At 46.5% G+C, this 21,157-nt stretch overlaps 1 protein-coding gene across 2 annotated transcripts in view; it reads right to left on the bottom strand.

Moving 5' to 3' along the window:
* The window catches only part of tubgcp3 (tubulin gamma complex component 3), a 127,823-nt gene that overhangs the window by 53,460 nt on the left and 53,206 nt on the right, over positions 1-21,157 (bottom strand). The window contains exons 11-13 of one of the 2 annotated variants that reach the window (XM_072475988.1): positions 5,110-5,220; positions 1,407-1,518; positions 683-872 (exon numbers count right to left, since the gene is read on the bottom strand). In XM_072475988.1, the coding sequence (XP_072332089.1) occupies positions 683-872; positions 1,407-1,518; positions 5,110-5,220 (413 nt within the window). The remainder of the gene's footprint in view (positions 1-682; positions 873-1,406; positions 1,519-5,109; positions 5,221-21,157) is intronic. The other variant, XM_072475989.1, reaches the window with a different exon arrangement.

Below are 21,157 nucleotides of genomic sequence, written 5' to 3'. Positions count from 1 at the left end.
TGAGGTGGATCTTGCTCATCGAGAGAATAACATGTGGAAGATACCATGATATCCTTTTGAAGTGAATAATATAAATCTGTCGAAAATGGCTTGCATAGTTGACTGAAAGGAGAGGGGATTGAGGGATGCATTGAAACTATGAGACTGATTTATGAAAATGGGATACACTTGTTTGATAAATATGCTCACATTCCAAAAAATTATTTCACATAATTCTCTTAAAGTTGGATTTAAGGTTATTGAGGCAAGGTGTAGACGACTATTGAATTCTGCAGAATACGAATAACTCCAATCCCTTGGGAATTCATTGTCTGAACTCAGTCCACCGGGACTCAACAAAGTGACCAATATCACACTAAAAACCTAAGTGTTTTACTCAATTGGGAAATATTCCCAAGTCCTTTCCTCAGACAAGTTTCACCTTTTGGTTGAATAGCCATTTCCTCTCAAATAGCAGATCAGGGGTTCCGCCCCCCCCCCCCCCCTCCCCCAAAGGTTAACCAAAGCATCCCTGATCTCCTGATTGAAGTTGAAGTGCTGATCGAATCACTGCAATTTAGTGAATTGACAGATGCACTGGACATTAGCCTGTTAATACCCTCTGACCTGTCTGAAACGATTCTCTCAAGTCTATCAAACTTCATAAATATATTGTGGTAACATGAGAGTGCCTAGTACTCACTTCAGCAAGTCCATAAGGTGTCGAACAAAATCTCCTTGACCTAACAGCAAGTAACGGCGCACAGCCTTAATGTGGTCCAATAAATGGTAATTCTGGTTGAGAACATCCAGCAGGTATTTGCTGGTCTTGTGATAAGCTGCATCAATCTTTTCTTGAAAAGCACCTTCCAAATCAGTAAACAGTTCAGCAGCTAGAATGAAATGAACAAAACAAAAATAATCAAGCGCCTCTGATAAGTTATGTATTAATTTACTGTAATCTAACGGATCATCACCCCCTTGAATATAATTATTTTTCCAACCACAAGAACCTCAAGTACCATCCAATAAATAAGTATTCTCGCAGCAAATGGATGATCCACTTTTACACACGAACCATCTGACTTAGTTTTCAACTTATTTAATCGGGATATCATGCTAGTTCATGATTGTTCAGAGACCAAATTTGAATGAGTTTGTGTATCAGTTAATAAGACAAAATATTCGATCTCAGAAGAAAGGCTATCAGTCATAAAATGTTCCAGCACAACAATCAAACCCACCCAGTACTTGTAGATTTTTCTAGTTAGCCTCGCTTTAAGATGATTAGTTGCATATGGAGGGTAAGCAAATGAGAAAATGTATGAATTTCCATGTTATCACTTTCAAATTCATTATTATGCAGCCTAAAAAGCAGACAAAATTATTCAAAATAATCCAGGTTCAGGTAAGTATAATACTTTTACCATCTTTCGGTGAAACGGCAGATTTTGTCACAGCCATCATCATTTTAGCTGTTGGAGTTCGGTCCTGACATACTTGATGCAAGAAATTGATAGATTTGCCAATCAAAAGTACCTGAGGCCAAAATAAATTTTAAAATATTTTTAATATTAAAAAGGAACAAAAATACCAACTGGTTTCTAAAACATCCCAGAATCAGCGATAGAAACACAGGGTCAATTAGCAGACTAAAATACTTTCCCAAAACTGGTAATAGCTGTAGGTGCCTTCAATTAAAATAAAAATAGTTTTGAAATCAACTAACGTTTGAAAGAATGTCTCTTCAATACCCTGCAGTCATATTTCAGCAAAACAAACACTCTTTGCTGAGTGAGACGTGACCTTCTTCGGTCACCAACAAATAATACTTCAGAATGCTCCTTGGATGTTGGTGAAAACAATGTTTATGCCAATGGGGCCCTTTAATGAAATGGGCTCCCAAAGGTTCTCAAGCTGCTGCATAACATTTGTTGGGTTAAGGTTTACTGGCTCCTGCAATAGGTGGCATCTCTAACAACACAGCACTCCCTAGTGCCATCAATCTGCACCTGGAGTGAGGCACGGACTGATTCAGACCTCAAAGTGTTACCAACCAAGTCAAACTCAAACTTCAGCATTACTTTCGTGAAGACCTTTTGAGACATGGCATTCTGAAACAGTTTAAGTTGAGGCTGCACAACAAACATCCCCAGGCAGTTTAGTATGGCCACACCACTGCACAGAGGTTTTTTTTATTCATTCATTTACAAGATATACTGGCACAGTCACATTTATTACCCAACCCAAATTTGCCTTAAGAACAAAATGTTGACAATGGAGTAGTTTGCTACGGCAGTTAAGAGTCAACTACATTTCTGTTGATGTTGGCCCAGAGTCACATATGGGCCAAATAAGGACATTAGTGAACGAGTTGAGTGTTAATGACACTCCGGTAGTTGCATAGTTATGATCTGGCAGGTGCAATGGAAACTAAATCCAAAAGGGAAACTTGGGCAAGCTATCATAACTCTTTTCTTTTTGTAATTTATCACAAAAAGATATGTGTACAGACATCAGAAACCACAAATTTCAATAATACTTTTGGAGATTTTAAATATTAAAACATGTATTAACAAAAGAAACTTAAAACACACAAGATTGCATTTACGCGGTTAAAATTAGTCTTACAGAACGTTACTCCCAAAGTGATTTCCTATTTGGTTTGTTATGGGCCAGGGTTTAGAGAACCCCAAAGTATTTCATGGAGTTCACCTGACCCACATCTTTTACTAGTTAACCTTTTTAAAACATAGTGAACATCTTACCAACCATTAATTCAAATACAACCCCCAAAGAATACAACATTAAGTAATCCTTTAAGCTTTCCTTTTAACATCCATACGACTTAAAACATCTTTTACCAGAAGCACATCAGGTTAAAGTCACTACTGTTATTAGTTTTAAATCACCAGGATCGATTTACAGTCTTTAGATTACAGAGAGAGACTCTAATACCTTCTGGCTGTGACTGCAGCTATGCAGCTCTGAAAATGAAACTAAAACACACCCTGCAGCAAACAGCCTAAAACGAAAGTAAAAAGCTGACAGACAGCCCAGCTCCACCCACTCTCTGACATCATTTCAGTCATAAACACCCATTTCTTAAAGGTACTCTCACTACAGACATTTAAGGGGAAGCACGGTAGCATTGTGGATAGCACAATTGCTTCACAGCTCCAGGGTCCCAGGTTCGATTCCGGCTTGGGTCAGTGTCTGTGCGGAGTCTGCCCATCCTCCCCGTGTGTGCGTGGGTTTCCTCCGGGTGCTTCGGTTTCCTCCCACAGTCCAAAGATGTGCAGGTTAGGTGGATTGGCCATGATAAATTGCCCTTAGTGTCCAAAATTGCCCTTAGTGTTGGGTGGGGTTACTGGGTTATGGGGATGTGTGGAGGTGTTGACCTTGGGTAGGGTGCTCTTTCCAAGAGCCGGTGAAGACTCAATGGGCCGAATGGCCTCCTTCTGGAATGTAAATTCTATGATATGATACCCATTTATAAACACCCATTTCTTAAAGGTACTCTCACATGACAGAACAAAGAACAAAGAAAAGTACAGCACAGGCACAGACAGGTTAGACTCGCTAATAAATACCCCTTTAGAAACAATCCCTTCTAGATATTTAATCATAAAAAATATACAGTAATATTACAAAGCAATTGCACTTTTGCTGCAGGAGAGATATGTCATCGGGCTTAGCTCTCGCTCCCACTCTACTGCGAAAATTCAAAAATAAAACTTTACAACAAAACTCTGCTTCTGGGAAAACCGATTTGTTTCTGGGTTGGCTGTAAACTGACTCACTTTACTTCTTCAGTTTGGTCACCAGCACAAACACACCAGGTGTTGTTACAGGACCACTCCTCCTACACAGCTCTCTCAACTCTCCTGAAGAATAGTTTTGCCTCTTTCATGTTTGAGTCGATGTAAATGAGTAAATCTTGTAAATAAATGAATAAGAAACCCTTTTTTGTAGTTACGTGGCCCATACAAAACTGCCTAGAGAGGTTTATTATGCAGCATCAACTTAAGCTATTATTTCTCAAAAGGTTTATTTGAGTTTATTTAAAGCTCGACCTTCCCAGAATAAAACATTTTTCATGTATGCCCTATTACCACCTCTTTCAGGTAAAATAACATTTACCTCACCGTATTCATTTATGACCTTTTCCAAATTGCAAACCACTTTTTATTTCCCTTTGAAAATTAATCGAGGACAGCAAACCTTCTTTACCTCCTAATGCAAACTTCTATCCAAGTCTTATATTTGGAGAAGATGCAACTTGGCTATATTTACTTCAACTGCATGTCTTTCACAGTTAGAATTTTTGGATCTCCTGAACCTTGCATCCAAACTGTCTTCAATTTAATTATTAATTAATTCACACACCACCCCCCTCAAACATTAAAAATAATACCCTCTTTCTTCACATGGTCAAGATGTTCCATAGTAGCATAGCTTTTTAATTCAAGACTTATTTCATTAATTGAATTCAAATTCCCAAACAGCCGTGATAGGATTTGAAGTCTCATCACCAGATTTTTAGTCCATGTCTCTAGATTATTAGTCTAGTAACAAAATCACTACACTACCATGCACACAGTTAAATGGTGTGTTCTGGTTTACAAAATAGTTCTAGAACCATTTTGAGTCTAATGGGCACCTTTTGAATTGGCCTAATCTCATGCTACACATTTCAGAGAAGAATTCAAAAGCAACGGGGAGAAGGAGGGAATAGTTCCCAGCATCCTCTGGACAATCCAGTGTTACACAGCCAACACATTATTTTTGGAAGTGAAGTCAATTCTTGTTTTGTAGGCTATTTGCATAGCAAGAACTCAACCATCAACTGAAATGAATGACCAGTTACTGATGTTGGTTGAAGGGGAAATAATGAACAACAGACCTCCTTTCAAATAATACAACAAAATCTTTATAGCCACCCAAAAACAGAGTCTAGGACAGAGCTGAATACTGCTTCCAGCTGAGAGGACAGTAGTGATCAAAGCACCTGCAGCATTCACAGCTTCATCAGGATTTTGTTTATTAAGTTTTCTGCCAAGATACAGAAATGCCCAAGTAAAAATAAATCCCTGGCATTAAATATTAGTATAATTTCTGAGAAATCACCTTTCTGGCCTTGTCCATTGTGATGAAGGAAGGAATCATTGACTTTCTCAGGGTATATTTGTCGTGCCATAATCTGTCAGCCTTCACTGTTGGATCGGAAGCTACAAAAAACTTGAACAATAGTGCGAGAAGGCATGACATACTGAGCAACGATAATACTTCTACATACAAGTATAACAGTGCAACATTCTATTAATCACTGATGCTTAAATACCTTCAAAAACTGTGTTTACTAAAGCTCTAATTGCACAATTATGCACGACACACATTGTTTAAAATTCTGATTATATTTTTTGAGTGGCACGGTAGCACAGTGGTTACCACTGTTGTTTCACAGCGCCAGGTCCCAGGTTCAATTCCCGGCTTGGGTCACTGTCAGTGCGGAGTCTGCACGTTCTCCCTGTGTCTGCGTGGTTATCCTCCGGGCGCTCCGGTTTCCTCCAAGTCCCGAAAGACGTGCTGTTAGGTCATTTGAACATTCTGAATTCTCCCTCAGTGTACCCGAACAGGCACCAGAGTGTGGCAACTGGGGGCTTTTCACAGCAACTTCATTGCTGTGTTAATCAATGCCGACTTGTGACAATAAAGATTATTAATTGGTGGAAAATTACACAAGTCAATAATTCACCAACATTCAAAGGCTGTAGGAAACAAATGCAGATCAGTTAACCTCACTCTAAAGGCATTTCATTCTCTTCTAATTTAATGGATAAAATAAAGATGGATCTCAATATCTTTCCATCATCAAGGAGGCTGATAAAAGCCACATAACTATTTCAAAATTGTCAGACACAAATTCAAGGTGGCTGCAGCTGAGCAAACGCAAACTTTTGTTCTTCTGTTAGTTAATTGTAAAAGGCTGAGATTTCCAAAATTATTTTACATCATCCAGTAAGTGCTGCTGTTCACTGTAAAAGCTACAATTCCAATTCAATCAGCATTCGACTAAAAACCATTTGAGATCATTCGATTGAATACTAATGGATTCCAAAAAGTACAAAGAAAAACAAATTAACAACAACATAATGGTTTGGTGGCAAAAGTCCAAAGATGAGATGCAACTCTGAAAATGAATAATTTCCAAGGTCAGGAAGAGGACAATTGCAGCTGCTGCGAGCGAGTGGGAAAGGAGCAATCTACAGGATTTGGGCTAGGCCACAGGACAGCCTCATCTGTACTTACCTTGGTTTCACTTACGATTTTCTGTATTGCTCTTATATTGCACACTCCCTCTCCTTCATTCAGATAATACATTATGATATAATTAACAGCAAGTAGATACAGGGCACAATATAGGCTGTTGTTGCAGTTCCAAATATGGAGTCTTTGCATGTTTGCTGGACAATACACAAGGGCTCTGGAACACTACAACAGCAGATTGAGAAGTCCTGATTTATGCGAGCACAAAGAGTGTAAAAGCAGTTTGCAATTGCAATGCAGCAATTGCTGAATACGATTCCACGATTGGAGGTCGGTTCTTTACACAGAGAGTGGCGGGTGTGTGGAATGCACTGCCAGCGGAGGTGGTGGAGTCAGAGTCATTCGGGACATTTATGCGACTCTTGCACAGGCACATGGACAGCAGTAAATTGAAGGGTGTATGTTAGGTTGATCACGTGTGTTGGGGAGTCGTGGCATGTGACCATATACCTAGACCAGAGCTATAACCTGTGTAGCCAAACCCAGAGGAAAAGATGAACTGCCTTTCAGAGTATGTTCAAAAACCTATCCGAGTGAAAGCCACAGTAAACTGGGCTAAGTCTATTGAATAGGGTTCAGCTCGGGTTTCCCAAACTTTTCCAGCCACGGAATCCTTTTGACCACGAAAGAGTACGGAAGGAAACCGAGAAACATTCTTATTGTTTTGAAGAACCAAAGCACGAAAAAGGTTGTTTTTGTGCAGTAGGTACAAACATACAAAAGCCTAATTTATTAGAGTGTTTTCAATTTCTTGTATGTTTATGTTTACTATAATTAAAAAGAGTGGCACGTTGGCAGTGTTTACACTGCTGCCTCACAGCGCCCAGGGACCCAGGTCCGATTCCGGCCTTGGGTCACTGTCTGTGCGGAGTTTGCACTTTCTCCAAGTGTCTGCGTAGGTTTCCTCCAGGTGCTCCGGTTTCTTCCCGCAGTCCAAAGAAGTGCAGGTTAGGTGGGAATACTGGGATAGGGTAGGGAGTGGGCCTATGGGGAGTCCTTCAGAGGATCGGTGCAAACCCAATGGGCCAAATGGCTTCCTTCTGCACTGTAGGAATTTTATGATTCTATCTTGTCAAAAAAAGTACTTGGGGTTTTACCTGTCTGCCATTTTTAATGGGAGGAGTGTTGCTGCTCCTTCGGTTCAAATGGGAAGTGTGCTGGTGGAATACTGGACACACCCCGCGAGCTCACACCCCATTTCCCGCGAACGCGCACACCTCTCCCTGCGAGCGCGTTCACACATCTCTCCAAGGACCTATCAGGCTAAGTGGCATGGTAGCACAGTGGTTAGCACTGTTGCTTCACAGCACCAGGGTCTGTGCATGACTACACATTCTCCCCGTGTGTGCGTGGGTTTCCTCCGGTGCTCCGGTTTCCTCCCACAAGTCCCGAAAGACATGCTATTAGGTAATTTGGACATTCTGAATTCTCCCTCTAAAATGAAAATCGCTTATTGTCACAAGAAGGCTTCAAATGAAGCCACTGTGAAAAGCCCCTAGTTGCCACATTCCGGCGCCTGTTCGGGGAGATTGGTACGGGAATTGAACCTGCGCTGCTGTCCTTGGTCTGCTTTACATGCCAGCTATTTAGTCCACTGTGCTAAACGATGAACAGGCGTCGGAGTGTGGCGACTCGGGGATTTTCACAGTAACTTCATTGCAGTGAAAATGTAAGCCTACTTGTGACACTAATAAAGATTCTTCTTTTTCTTCTTCTTCTTCTTATTATTATTATTATTAAGTGGTGTTTCACTTGCACCATCTCCAATTTGGTCTACTGCATTCGCTGCTCCCAATGAAGTCTCCTCGACATTGGGGAGACTAAACGCAGACTAGGTGACCACTTTGCAGAACACCTTGGCTCAGTCTGCAAGCACCGTGACAACCTTCCTGTTTCTCACCATTCTAACTCAGCAGCTTGCTCTCATGCCCACATCTTCCTCCGTGGCCAACTGCAATGCTCCGGTGAAGACCAATGCAGGTTGGAGGAGCAGGATCTCATCTTCCGATTAGGCCTCAGGGTGCAAGCCGTCCACTCCCCTGTAACATGCTGCGCAATTTGCCTTCCAGATCGGTTGATGAAAGAGAGAATACTAATTGAGGGGTTGTCATGGGATTTACCAATGTGTTCAATCGACAAAGTTAAGATAAAAAGTCATTATGCCAGTGGGATGTTACTATTGTAGTAGTTCCTAATTTGCCTATCATAGGATAGATTTTATACTGGGAAATGATCATGCAGGTTCAAGAATTGTTGCTTCTTCGAGTGTTGGAGGAATTGGTGGAGGTGAGAAAAACAGATATTGCAGGAGGAACATGTGGGATTGCTTTTAGACTGTGATAATTAGGTTACAGCTCATAAGATTAGGTAGGCGGAAGGAGAATCTTGGAGGAAGCTGGTTTAGTAATTCAGTTATCTGGGACTATTCCAGAGAGGCTAAGTAAGGAGGAGACTTTGAAAGTGATGAGGCTGATACGTTTTGTCCATCTTCCTTCATTGAAGCCCAATAGGCAGATGTGATGAATGTAGAAATTGTTATATATTATATTTGTGACAGTAATGTTATTTAAAACAAACCCTAGTATAAAACACATACAGACAGAATGTCGGCTAAAGCTAATTAAAGAGTCCTAAAAGGTGAGGTAATCATTCATTCCAACCACTTACTTGGTTACAGATAAAGAGCTGATGGAACATGTATATTTTGGATGGTTCCCTGGAGTGTAGATAATTTGAGGCATTGTATTTAGTCCTAGCTAAGCAGGTCATGGAACTTAGGGCAATACAGGTGATCTAATTAATGGGAGGAGCCAGGTATGTCTGTAGTTTTGTTGTAAAATTTTAAGCTGAACAGCAGTTTGCCACAGAATTCAAGTCTGTCGAAACAGAAGTGTACTGTATCTGCTCTTGAAAGGACCTGTCTCCAGAAGTCTCTAGACACAGCTAAGCAAGTAACCTTTGTTAACTTTATTGACAAGTGGCATTTGGGTTGCTGAATTGGAGTTAGTAGCAGATGTAGTCAGCAAGTTCAGGTTTACCCTTTTAGTTAAGAACTGTTTAACTGGTAATTGTGAAGCTATTTCTTTGGTGTTAATGTGGTTAATTCTGTGTTTAAATTATATTTTGTTTTAACATAAGATATAGCCATTAGTCAGAGTTATCACTCCTGGGGTATATCCTTTTCTCACAGTTTTACAAACAGAATAATTGTTTGGGGTTCTCGACAACAAAAGTTGGGGTCTGGTCCATACCCTTTGTTAGGGGTATCCTAACAAAGATTCTGGTTTGCAACAGGCAGCATATTCTGGGCTGGAATCAGACGAATGTTATTACCTAAAGGATGATATATTGATGAAGAAATGGAGACAGTCTCAGATAACAGATGAGGAATGGACAGACGCCCATCACACTGTAGCCCTTCAAGGTCATCATAGAGAGGTTTTACACATTACTCTTTGGGAAATAAAAAAAAGGTCAAGCTACAAAAATGAAACATTTTTATTGGCCAGGGTAACACAAAGTGGTTACATTCTGTCAGACATGTCACCTGCATCAAATATTTTGGAAACCCCAACCGTCAACTGAACCAGCATCGCTGATTCTTACGCCAGCTTTTGATAAACCATTTAGTAGGCTGTCTGGGACCCAAATCTAAAAACGGGCTTCAGTATTATAATAACTAGGGACCACAAAGCAGGTAGTTGAACGGATTTAAAAAAAAAAGGAACTTCTTAATATAAATAAATTAATGTAAATAAATAACAAAGTTTGACAATAACAGCAATTCAGTTACTGGGAGCTCTCGTAAAACAGGTCTTGCTTACAGGTCACTTCTTGCAGACTGCAAAAGCCCACGCAATGCTCTCACATGCTCAGAATCCTCAACAACACCAGGAAAACAATTACATAGGACAAAGGGCTATAAGAACAGTACAATGTTCAGCACCATTCGCAACTCCTCAGATAATGAAGCAGTTCACATTCATTTGCAGCAAGACCAGCTGGGAAGAGCTCGAAATTGAAGATTAGGGCGGAGCAGTTGTGATAAAACTACCAGAGAGTCTTGTACAAGAATCAGGCCAGTAAAAACTGCGAATTCCAGGCTCAAACCTGTATTAACCTCACAGGGGTGTGAAAGCGCCATCTGGTGGTAGAAAAGCAGAAGTGCACGGATCTGAGCATCCCCTGTACAGCACCATCTGGAGACCGAGCAATAAGAATTGCACTGACCTGGAACTCTGAAGGTAAAGCGCCACCCAATGGTCAAAGGATGGAATTGCGTCAACCTGAACCTCTTGAGTAAATCTATTTCCCAGAGGCGGCAATCATAGTAGTGAAGACTCAACTTAACCCTACGCTTTAATCCGTTTTTTTAATTCCGCACCGACCCTTACCTTGTGTGCGTCTGGGTAGAGGGTGAGGCAGGGATTTAGGATTAGGTAGTTTGGTGTGCCGTTACCCTGTTATTTCTTTATATATTCATCTTTTCCTCTTTTTATTAATAAACAGTTTGCTAATGTTTTACTTATAACTTTGATGTCTGTAACTCATTGGAGCAGTCAAGGGCTAAAGATCTTCAGAAAAGATAAATTATTTGTTCATTCACTTATGTTGGGACTCCGGGGCCTGTTGGGCTGGAATTGACCGTGTTCTCACCCAACCTGCCGTAACAATTATGGGATTAGTTCAGGAGACAGAAGGAAATATCAACAAATGTCTTACTTCAATATGCAAAAGCAATATTATGATGGAGAGGATAGTCATGAGAAGAATATATTCACAGTACTAGTACGAGGTAAGGAGGTCAATGAGGAATCAAAAGTTGAAAATTCGAAAATCAACCCTCCAGTAATCGGATTGTATAATACGGAGGAGTTAAACATTTGGATAAGATACAACATTACTTTTCAGAGAAGTATCAGGGTGACGTAGCCAAGCTGTTGGAAGCAAATTAGTCAAAATGTATGGACAAGCCAAGGAGAACCTTTTTAGCTATGCATGATGTTGATATAGGAAATGGTCTATCTATGAAACAACATCCTTACGGACTTAACCCTAAAAAATTAGCTCCAATAAGAGAAGCGAAGGAAGATTGCATTGATAAAATGCAGACTTTGTGACGAAGGTTGACTGGCTAAAGGGTTATACGCCAGCTTCCATTAACGTATCAAGCTTCGGAAATATCTGCATTTGTAATCCCGAGTGGACTGTATCAATGTAAAGCTGTGCCATTTGGAATGAGGAATGCACGAGCTACATTCCAAAGATTAACATGGTAATTAAAGGATAATGCAACCGTGTTGTATAATTGATGATTTGGTGATCGACAGTAAAAACCCGAGAGGAACCCAGGTATGCGGTTCAACTGGTTTCAAAATCGAAATTTCATGATGCCTTTGGTGAAAGGGGAATTTGCTAGAGCTGAAGTAACTTATTTGGGGCGCAGTGTGGTACAAGACCAAGCATCACCCAAAGAAGTAAAAGTACAAGAATTCTGGACTTTCCTCTTCCCAGAACGGAATGGGAAATTCAAAAAGAAAATGCTGGAAAATCTCAGCAGATCTGGCAGCATCTGCAGGGAGAGAAACGAGCTGACATTTCGAGTCCAGATGACCCTTTGTAAATGGGAAATTCTATGGTTTCTAGGAATGAGTGGATTTTAAGGAAACTTCGTTCCACATTTCAGCACTGTAGTGCTTGCCCTTCCTTGTTAAATAAAGACAGCAAGTTCCATGATGCAAAAGTCTTGCCAACTGCTTGATTGACAGCTCCTGGACCACATCAAGAACAATTAAGTGCTTTCCAATCATCTCCCTTCACGGTTGAGTGATTTTGAAGTGGTCAGCTAGAAATTGAGAGCACTTAATTCTGTTTGAACTGCGGCAGGAGCTGTCAATCAAAGCTCGATGTTTATAAACATTGCAGTTAAAGCACTTGAGTTACACAAGCATAAAGGAAGATGAATGGAACAATGCTGACAGCTGTCATGTGTGGAAACTGACAATCACAGCCTAGTAAAATCAATATCAAAGAGAAAATGAATGAATGGCTTGCTGATCAGAGATGAGGGGGTTTAAATATAGTTGACAGGTTTTCTCTTTCCAGGATTTGACACATGGTGCTTCCCGTGTAAGAGCCAGCAGGCGAGTGTTGAAGCACTGATTGTTTTCACTGCCTCTGCCTGGGCTGCTCTCTAGCTTCCAGACGGGGGTCTCTCACCTAGGGTGCTTCCTGACCGGTGGGGGGGGCTTTCCTGTACGTTTGCTTTCTTGCTCTTGAGTTGTGCTGCTGTTTCAGGTTCAGAAAAGCCTCGAGCTTGCAGCTCCTCAATTCCTGGATCTCTCAGTCAGTCGAATGACCAAGTGTCACTTCGCAGGTGCTGATTATGGAGGCCTTGAGGGCAGACCAGGTGATGTGGACATTCTGCACCTCTGGGTCACCGAGACTCGTCACGTTGGCAGTGAGGTGCTGGCTGAAAATGGTTCCCTCATCAGGGTCTTAGAGTGTCTGAGCGTTGATTTTCCTGCAGCATTGTTTTGTTGCAGTTGCTGCTTTGGGAGCAGATTAGACGATGGTCTGCCCAGCAATCATCAGCTCCTGTCATTGAGCAGGTGTTCCGCACGTCCTTGGGGTCTCTCACCTGGACGATGATGTAGTCGAACAGATGCCAGTGCTTGGAGTGAGGATGGTGCTATGAGGCCTTGTATCAGTCTCTCTGACAAAACACGCTGTTGGTTATGACAAGGCGATGCTCTACACATTTTGTCAGGTATTATCATAGAATTTACATTCGGCCCATCGAGTCTGCACCAGCTCTTGGAAAGAGCCCCCTACCCAAGGTCAACACTTCCACCCTATCCCCATAACCCAGTAACCCCACCCAACACGAAGGGCAATTTTGGACACTAAGGGCAATTTATCATGGCCAATCCACCTAACCTGCACATCTTTGGACTGTGGGAGGAAACCGGAGCACCCGGAGGAAACCCACGCACACACGGGGAGGATGGGCAGACTCCGCACAGACAGTGACCCAAGCGGGTAATCGAACCTGGGACCCTGGAGCTGTGAAGCAATTGTGCTATCCATAATGCTACCGTGCTGCCCTGTTGATTTCCCTAAACCCACTCTGCCGATTACACCTACCCAGAGGTCTGTGTCCTTTCCAACTCCGGCATTGAAGTCACCAAAGAGGATCAGCTTGTTGTCCATTGGGACTCGGGTCAAAGATTGTTTGATGCTGCAGTAAAATTCCTCTTTGGACTCGTCTGTAGCCTCCAGCATTGGAGCGAATGTGCCAACGAGTACCATGCACTGCCTCTGGGCGAGGGTGAGCGAAAGGGTCATGATGCGTTCCTATAGCTCGCAAGGTGAGTTTCTGAGCCGGATAATTAGTTTGTTTTTAATAGCGAAGTCAACCCCATAGAGTTGGCAATGTTCTGGTTTACCTTTCCAAAAGAAGGCGTGTAACAGCCACCTTGGTCCCCGGGCTGGCCTTCCCCTGCTCATCAGGTCCCACTTCGAGCGGCGATGTCAATGTTGAAATGCCTGAGCTCCCAGGTCACGATAGCAGCATGGTGTTCCAGTACGGCGTTCTGGTCAGTTGCTGTTAGGGTTGGCCACGCGGGCTCTGACATGACAGGACCAAAAGTTAATTTTCTGGGTTGGAAGATGCCTATGCACGAATCATTTAAACGTGGGCTTCCCGTACATATCAGGCCTTGGCCAGGTGGCAAGGGGGTCCAAGACAACCGGAGACCAGGCTCCACTGTCTGGGCATACGTCATACAAGCACACACATTCCACGTGTACTCCTTTCTCTTTCCCGCAGGACCCTGGGATTCATAAAGTGCAACGGTGGCCTCGTGAGCTCATGAGTTTGGAAATGGCCTCTCTGTTAAAGGCCACGTTGTTCCTCTCTCACTGGAATAGCCCCGCTGCTCCACTGGCACCGGTAACAGCCCTGCTTGCTCCACTCTCCCCGTTAACAAACCCGCTGCTCCATTCTCCCCGTTAACAAACCCGCTGCTCCATTCTCCCCGTTAACAAACCCGCTGCTCCATTCTCCCCGTTAACAAACCCGCTGCTCCATTCTCCCCATTAACAAACCCGCTGCTCCATTCTCCCCGTTAACAAACCCGCTGCTCCATTCTCCCCGTTAACAAACCCGCTGCTCCATTCTCCCCGTTAACAAACCCGCTGCTCCACTCCCACCGTTAACAAACCCGCTGCTCCATTCTCCCCGTTAACAAATCCGCTGCTCCACTCTCCCCATTAACAAATCCGCTGCTCCACTCTCCCCGTTAACAAACCCGCTGCTCCACTCTCCCCATTAACAAACCCGCTGCTCCATTCTCCCCGATAACAAACCCGCTGCTCCATTCTCCCCGTTAACAAACCCGCTGCTCCACTCTCCCCATTAACAAACCCGCTGCTCCATTCTCCCCGTTAACAAACCCGCTGCTCCACTCTCCCCATTAACAAACCCGCTGCTCCACTCTCCCCGTTAACAAACCCGCTGCTCCATTCTCCCCGTTAACAAATCCGCTGCTCCACTCTCCCCATTAACAAACCCGCTGCTCCACTCTCCCCGTTAACAAACCCGCTGCTCCACTCTCCCCATTAACAAACCCGCTGCTCCACTCTCCCCGTTAACAAACCCGCTGCTCCATTCTCCCCGTTAACAAACCCGCTGCTCCACTCTCCCCATTAACAAACCCGCTGCTCCACTCTCCCCGTTAACAAACCCGCTGCTCCATTCTCCCCGTTAACAAATCCGCTGCTCCACTCTCCCCATTAACAAACCCGCTGCTCCACTCTCCCCATTAACAAATCCGCTGCTCCACTCTCCCCGTTAACAAACCCGCTGCTCCACTCTCCCCATTAACAAACCCGCTGCTCCACTCTCCCCATTAACAAACCCGCTGCTCCACTCTCCCCGTTAACAAACCCGCTGCTCCACTCTCCCCGTTAACAAACCCGCTGCGCCACTCTCCCCGTTAACAAACCCGCTGCTCCACTCTCCCCATTAACAAACCCGCTGCTCCACTCTCCCCGTTAACAAACCCGCTGCTCCACTCTCCCCGTTAACAAACCCGCTGCTCCACTCTCCCCGTTAACAAACCCGCTGCGCCACTCTCCCCATTAACAAACCCGCTGCTCCATTCTCCCCGATAACAAACCCGCTGCTCCACTCTCCCCATTAACAAACCCGCTGCTCCACTCTCCCCATTAACAAACCCGCTGCTCCATTCTCCCCGTTAACAAATCCGCTGCTCCACTCTCCCCATTAACAAACCCGCTGCTCCATTCTCCCCGTTAACAAATCCGCTGCTCCACTCTCCCCATTAACAAACCCGCTGCTCCACTCTCCCCGTTAACAAACCCGCTGCTCCATTCTCCCCGTTAACAAACCCGCTGCTCCACTCTCCCCGTTAACAAACCCGCTGCTCCATTCTCCCCATTAACAAACCCGCTGCTCCACTCTCCCCGTTAACAAACCCGCTGCTCCACTCTCCCCGTTAACAAACCCGCTGCTCCACTCTCCCCATTAACAAACCCGCTGCTCCACTCTCCCCATTAACAAACCCGCTGCTCCATTCTCCCCATTAACAAACCCGCTGCTCCACTCTCCCCATTAACAAACCCGCTGCTCCACTCTCCCCGTTAACAAACCCGCTGCTCCACTCTCCCCGTTAACAAACCCGCTGCTCCATTCTCCCCGTTAACAAACCCGCTGCTCCATTGTCCCCATTAACAAACCCGCTGCTCCACTCTCCCCGTTAACAAACCCGCTGCTCCACTCTCCCCATTAACAAACCCGCTGCTCCACTCTCCCCATTAACAAACCCGCTGCTCCACTCTCCCCATTAACAAACCCGCTGCTCCACTCTCCCCGTTAACAAACCCGCTGCTCCACTCTCCCCGTTAACAAACCCGCTGCTCCATTCTCCCCGTTAACAAACCCGCTGCTCCACTCTCCCCATTAACAAACCCGCTCCTCCACTCTCCCCGATAACAAACCCGCTGCTCCACTCTCCCCGTTAACAAACCCGCTGCTCCATTCTCCCCATTAACAAACCCGCTGCTCCACTCTCCCCATTAACAAACCCGCTGCTCCACTCTCCCCGTTAACAAACCCGCTGCTCCACTCTCCCCGTTAACAAACCCGCTGCTCCACTCTCCCCATTAACAAACCCGCTGCTCCATTGTCCCCATTAACAAACCCGCTGCTCCACTCTCCCCATTAACAAACCCGCTGCTCCACTCTCCCCGTTAACAAACCCGCTGCTCCACTCTCCCCGTTAACAAACCCGCTGCTCCATTCTCCCCGTTAACAAACCCGCTGCTCCACTCTCCCCGTTAACAAACCCGCTGCTCCACTCTCCCCGTTAACAAACCCGCTGCTCCACTCTCCCCATTAACAAACCCGCTGCTCCATTCTCCCCGTTAACAAACCCGCTGCTCCACTCTCCCCATTAACAAACCCGCTGCTCCATTCTCCCCGTTAACAAACCCGCTGCTCCACTCTCCCCGTTAACAAACCCGCTGCTCCACTCTCCCCGTTAACAAACCCGCTGCTCCACTCTCCCCGTTAACAAACCCGCTGCTCCATTCTCCCCGTTAACAAACCCGCTGCTCCACTCTCCCCGTTAACAAACCCGCTGCTCCACTCTCCCCATTAACAAACCCGCTGCTCCATTCTCCCCGATAACAAACCCGCTGCTCCACTCTCCCCGTTAACAAACCCGCTGCTCCATTCTCCCCATTAACAAACCCGCTGCTCCACTCTCCCCGTTAACAAACCCGCTGCTCCATTCTCCCCGTTAACAAACCCGCTGCTCCACTCTCCCCGTTAACAAACCCGCTGCTCCACTCTCCCCGATAACAAACCCGCTGCTCCACTCTCCCCGTTAACAAACCCGCTGCTCCACTCTCCCCATTAACAAACCCGCTGCTCCACTCTCCCCGTTAACAAACCCGCTGCTCCACTCTCCCCATTAACAAACCCGCTGCTCCATTCTCCCCGATAACAAACCCGCTGCTCCACTCTCCCCGTTAACAAACCCGCTGCTCCACTCTCCCCGTTAACAAACCCGCTGCTCCACTCTCCCCGTTAACAAACCCGCTGCTCCACTCTCCCCGTTAACAAACCCGCTGCTCCATTCTCCCCGATAACAAACCCGCTGCTCCATTGTCCCCATTAACAAACCCGCTGCTCCACTCTCCCCGTTAACAAACCCGCTGCTCCACTCTCCCCGTTAACAAACCCGCTGCTCCATTGTCCCCATTAACAAACCCGCTGCTCCACTCTCCCCGTTAACAAACCCGCTGCCCCATTCTCCCCGATAACAAACCCGCTGCTCCATTGTCCCCATTAACAAACCCGCTGCTCCACTCTCCCCGTTAACAAACCCGCTGCTCCATTCTCCCCGTTAACAAACCCGCTGCTCCATTGTCCCCATTAACAAACCCGCTGCTCCACTCTCCCCATTAACGAATCCGCTGCTCCACTCTCCCCATTAACAAACCCGCTGCTCCACTCTCCCCGTTAACAAACCCGCTGCTCCACTCTCCCCGTTAACAAACCCGCTGCTCCACTCTCCCCGTTAACAAACCCGCTGCTCCACTCTCCCCGTTAACAAACCCGCTGCTCCATTCTCCCCATTAACGAATCCGCTGCTCCACTCTCCCCGATAACAAACCCGCTGCTCCATTCTCCCCATTAACGAATCCGCCGCTCCACTCTCCCCGTTAACAAACCCGCTGCTCCACTCTCCCCATTAACGAATCCGCTGCTCCATTCTCCCCATTAACGAATCCGCTGCTCCACTCTCCCCATTGACGAATCCGCTGCTCCACTCTCCCCGTTAACAAACCCGCTGCTCCACTCTCCCCATTAACGAATCCGCTGCTCCACTCTCCCCATTAACAAACCCGCTGCTCCATTCTCCCCATTAACAAACCCGCTGCTCCATTCTCCCCATTGACGAATCCGCTGCTCCATTCTCCCCATTAACAAACCCGCTGCTCCATTCTCCCCGTTAACAAACCCGCTGCTCCATTCTCCCCATTAACAAACCCGCTGCTCCATTCTCCCCATTAACAAACCCGCTGCTCCATTCTCCCCGTTAACAAACCCGCTGCTCCATTCTCCCCGTTAACAAACCCGCTGCTCCATTCTCCCCATTAACAAACCCGCTGCTCCATTCTCCCCGTTAACAAACCCGCTGCTCCATTCTCCCCGTTAACAAACCCGCTGCTCCACTCTCCCCGTTAACAAACCCGCTGCTCCACTCTCCCCGTTAACAAACCCGCTGCTCCACTCTCCCCGTTAACAAACCCGCTGCTCCATTCTCCCCATTAACAAACTCGCTGCTCCATTCTCCCCGTTAACAAACCCGCTGCTCCACTCTCCCCGTTAACAAATCCGCTGCTCCATTCTCCCCGTTAACAAACCCGCTGCTCCATTCTCCCCGTTAACAAATCCGCTGCTCCATTCTCCCCGTTAACAAACCCGCTGCTCCACTCTCCCCGTTAACAAACCCGCTGCTCCATTCTCCCCGTTAACAAACCCGCTGCTCCATTCTCCCCGTTAACAAACCCGCTGCTCCATTGTCCCCATTAACAAACCCGCTGCTCCACTCTCCCCGTTAACAAATCCGCTGCTCCATTCTCCCCGTTAACAAACCCGCTGCTCCATTCTCCCCATTAACAAACCCGCTGCTCCACTCTCCCCGTTAACAAACCCGCTGCTCCACTCTCCCCGTTAACAAACCCGCTGCTCCATTCTCCCCGTTAACAAACCCGCTGCTCCATTCTCCCCGTTAACAAACCCGCTGCTCCACTCTCCCCGTTAACAAATCCGCTGCTCCATTCTCCCCGTTAACAAACCCGCTGCTCCATTCTCCCCGTTAACAAATCCGCTGCTCCATTCTCCCCGTTAACAAACCCGCTGCTCCACTCTCCCCGTTAACAAACCCGCTGCTCCATTCTCCCCGTTAACAAACCCGCTGCTCCATTCTCCCCGTTAACAAACCCGCTGCTCCATTCTCCCCGTTAACAAACCCGCTGCTCCACTCTCCCCATTAACAAACCCGCTGCTCCATTCTCCCCGTTAACAAACCCGCTGCTCCACTCTCCCCATTAACAAACCCGCTGCTCCATTCTCCCCGTTAACAAACCCGCTGCTCCACTCTCCCCATTAACAAACCCGCTGCTCCATTCTCCCCGTTAACAAACCCGCTGCTCCACTCTCCCCGTTAACAAACCCGCTGCTCCACTCTCCCCATTAACAAACCCGCTGCTCCACTCTCCCCATTAACAAACCCGCTGCTCCATTCTCCCCATTAACAAACCCGCTGCTCCATTCTCCCCATTAACAAACCCGCTGCTCCATTCTCCCCATTAACAAACCCGCTGCTCCACTCTCCCCATTAACGAATCCGCTGCTCCATTCTCCCCATTAACAAACCCGCTGCTCCACTCTCCCCATTAACAAACCCGCTGCTCCACTCTCCCCATTAACAAACCCGCTGCTCCACTCTCCCCGTTAACAAACCCGCTGCTCCACTCTCCCCGTTAACAAACCCGCTGCTCCACTCTCCCCATTAACAAACCCGCTGCTCCACTCTCCCCATTAACAAACCCGCTGCTCCATTCTCCCCGTTAACAAACCCGCTGCGCCACTCTCCCCATTAACGAATCCGCTGCTCCATTCTCCCCGTTAACAAACCCGCTGCTCCATTCTCCCCGTTAACAAACCCGCTGCTCCATTCTCCCCGTTAACAAACCCGCTGCTCCACTCTCCCCGTTAACAAACCCGCTGCTCCACTCTCCCCATTAACAAACCCGCTGCTCCACTCTCCCCATTAACAAACCCGCGGTTCCACTCTCCCCATTAACAAACCCGCTGCTCCACTCTCCCCGTTAACAAACCCGCTGCTCCATTCTCCCCGTTAACAAACCCGCTGCTCCACTCTCCCCATTAACAAACCCGCTGCTCCACTCTCCCCATTAACAAACCCGCTGCTCCATTCTCCCCGTTAACAAACCCGCTGCTCCACTCTCCCCATTAACAAACCCGCTGCTCCACTCTCCCCGTTAACAAACCCGCTGCTCCATTCTCCCCATTAACGAATCCGCTGCTCCATTCTCCCCGTTAACAAACCCGCTGCTCCACTCTCCCCGTTAACAAACCCGCTGCTCCACTCTCCCCATTAACGAATCCGCTGCTCCACTCTCCCCATTAACAAACCCGCTGCTCCATTCTCCCCATTAACAAACCCGCTGCTCCACTCTCCCCATTAACAAACCCGCTGCTCCATTCTCCCCATTAACAAACCCGCTGCTCCACTCTCCCCATTAACAAACCCGCTGCTCCATTCTCCCCATTAACAAACCCGCTGCTCCACTCTCCCCATTAACAAACCCGCTGCTCCACTCTCCCCATTAACAAACCCGCTGCTCCATTCTCCCCGTTAACAAACCCGCTGCTCCATTCTCCCCATTAACGAATCCGCTGCTCCACTCTCCCCATTAACAAACCCGCTGCTCCACTCTCCCCATTAACAAACCCGCTGCTCCATTCTCCCCATTAACAAACCCGCTGCTCCATTCTCCCCATTAACGAATCCGCTGCTCCATTCTCCCCATTAACAAACCCGCTGCTCCACTCTCCCCATTAACAAACCCGCTGCTCCATTCTCCCCATTAACAAACCCGCTGCTCCACTCTCCCCATTAACAAACCCGCTGCTCCACTCTCCCCGTTAACAAACCCGCTGCTCCACTCTCCCCGTTAACAAACCCGCTGCTCCACTCTCCCCGTTAACAAACCCGCTGCTCCA

Source organism: Scyliorhinus torazame, chromosome 15, assembly GCF_047496885.1.
Source record: "Scyliorhinus torazame isolate Kashiwa2021f chromosome 15, sScyTor2.1, whole genome shotgun sequence".
Classification (NCBI taxonomy): domain Eukaryota; kingdom Metazoa; phylum Chordata; class Chondrichthyes; order Carcharhiniformes; family Scyliorhinidae; genus Scyliorhinus; species Scyliorhinus torazame.
The sequence above is the reverse complement of the archived record's forward strand: the minus strand, read 5'-3'. Positions and strand labels throughout refer to the sequence as shown.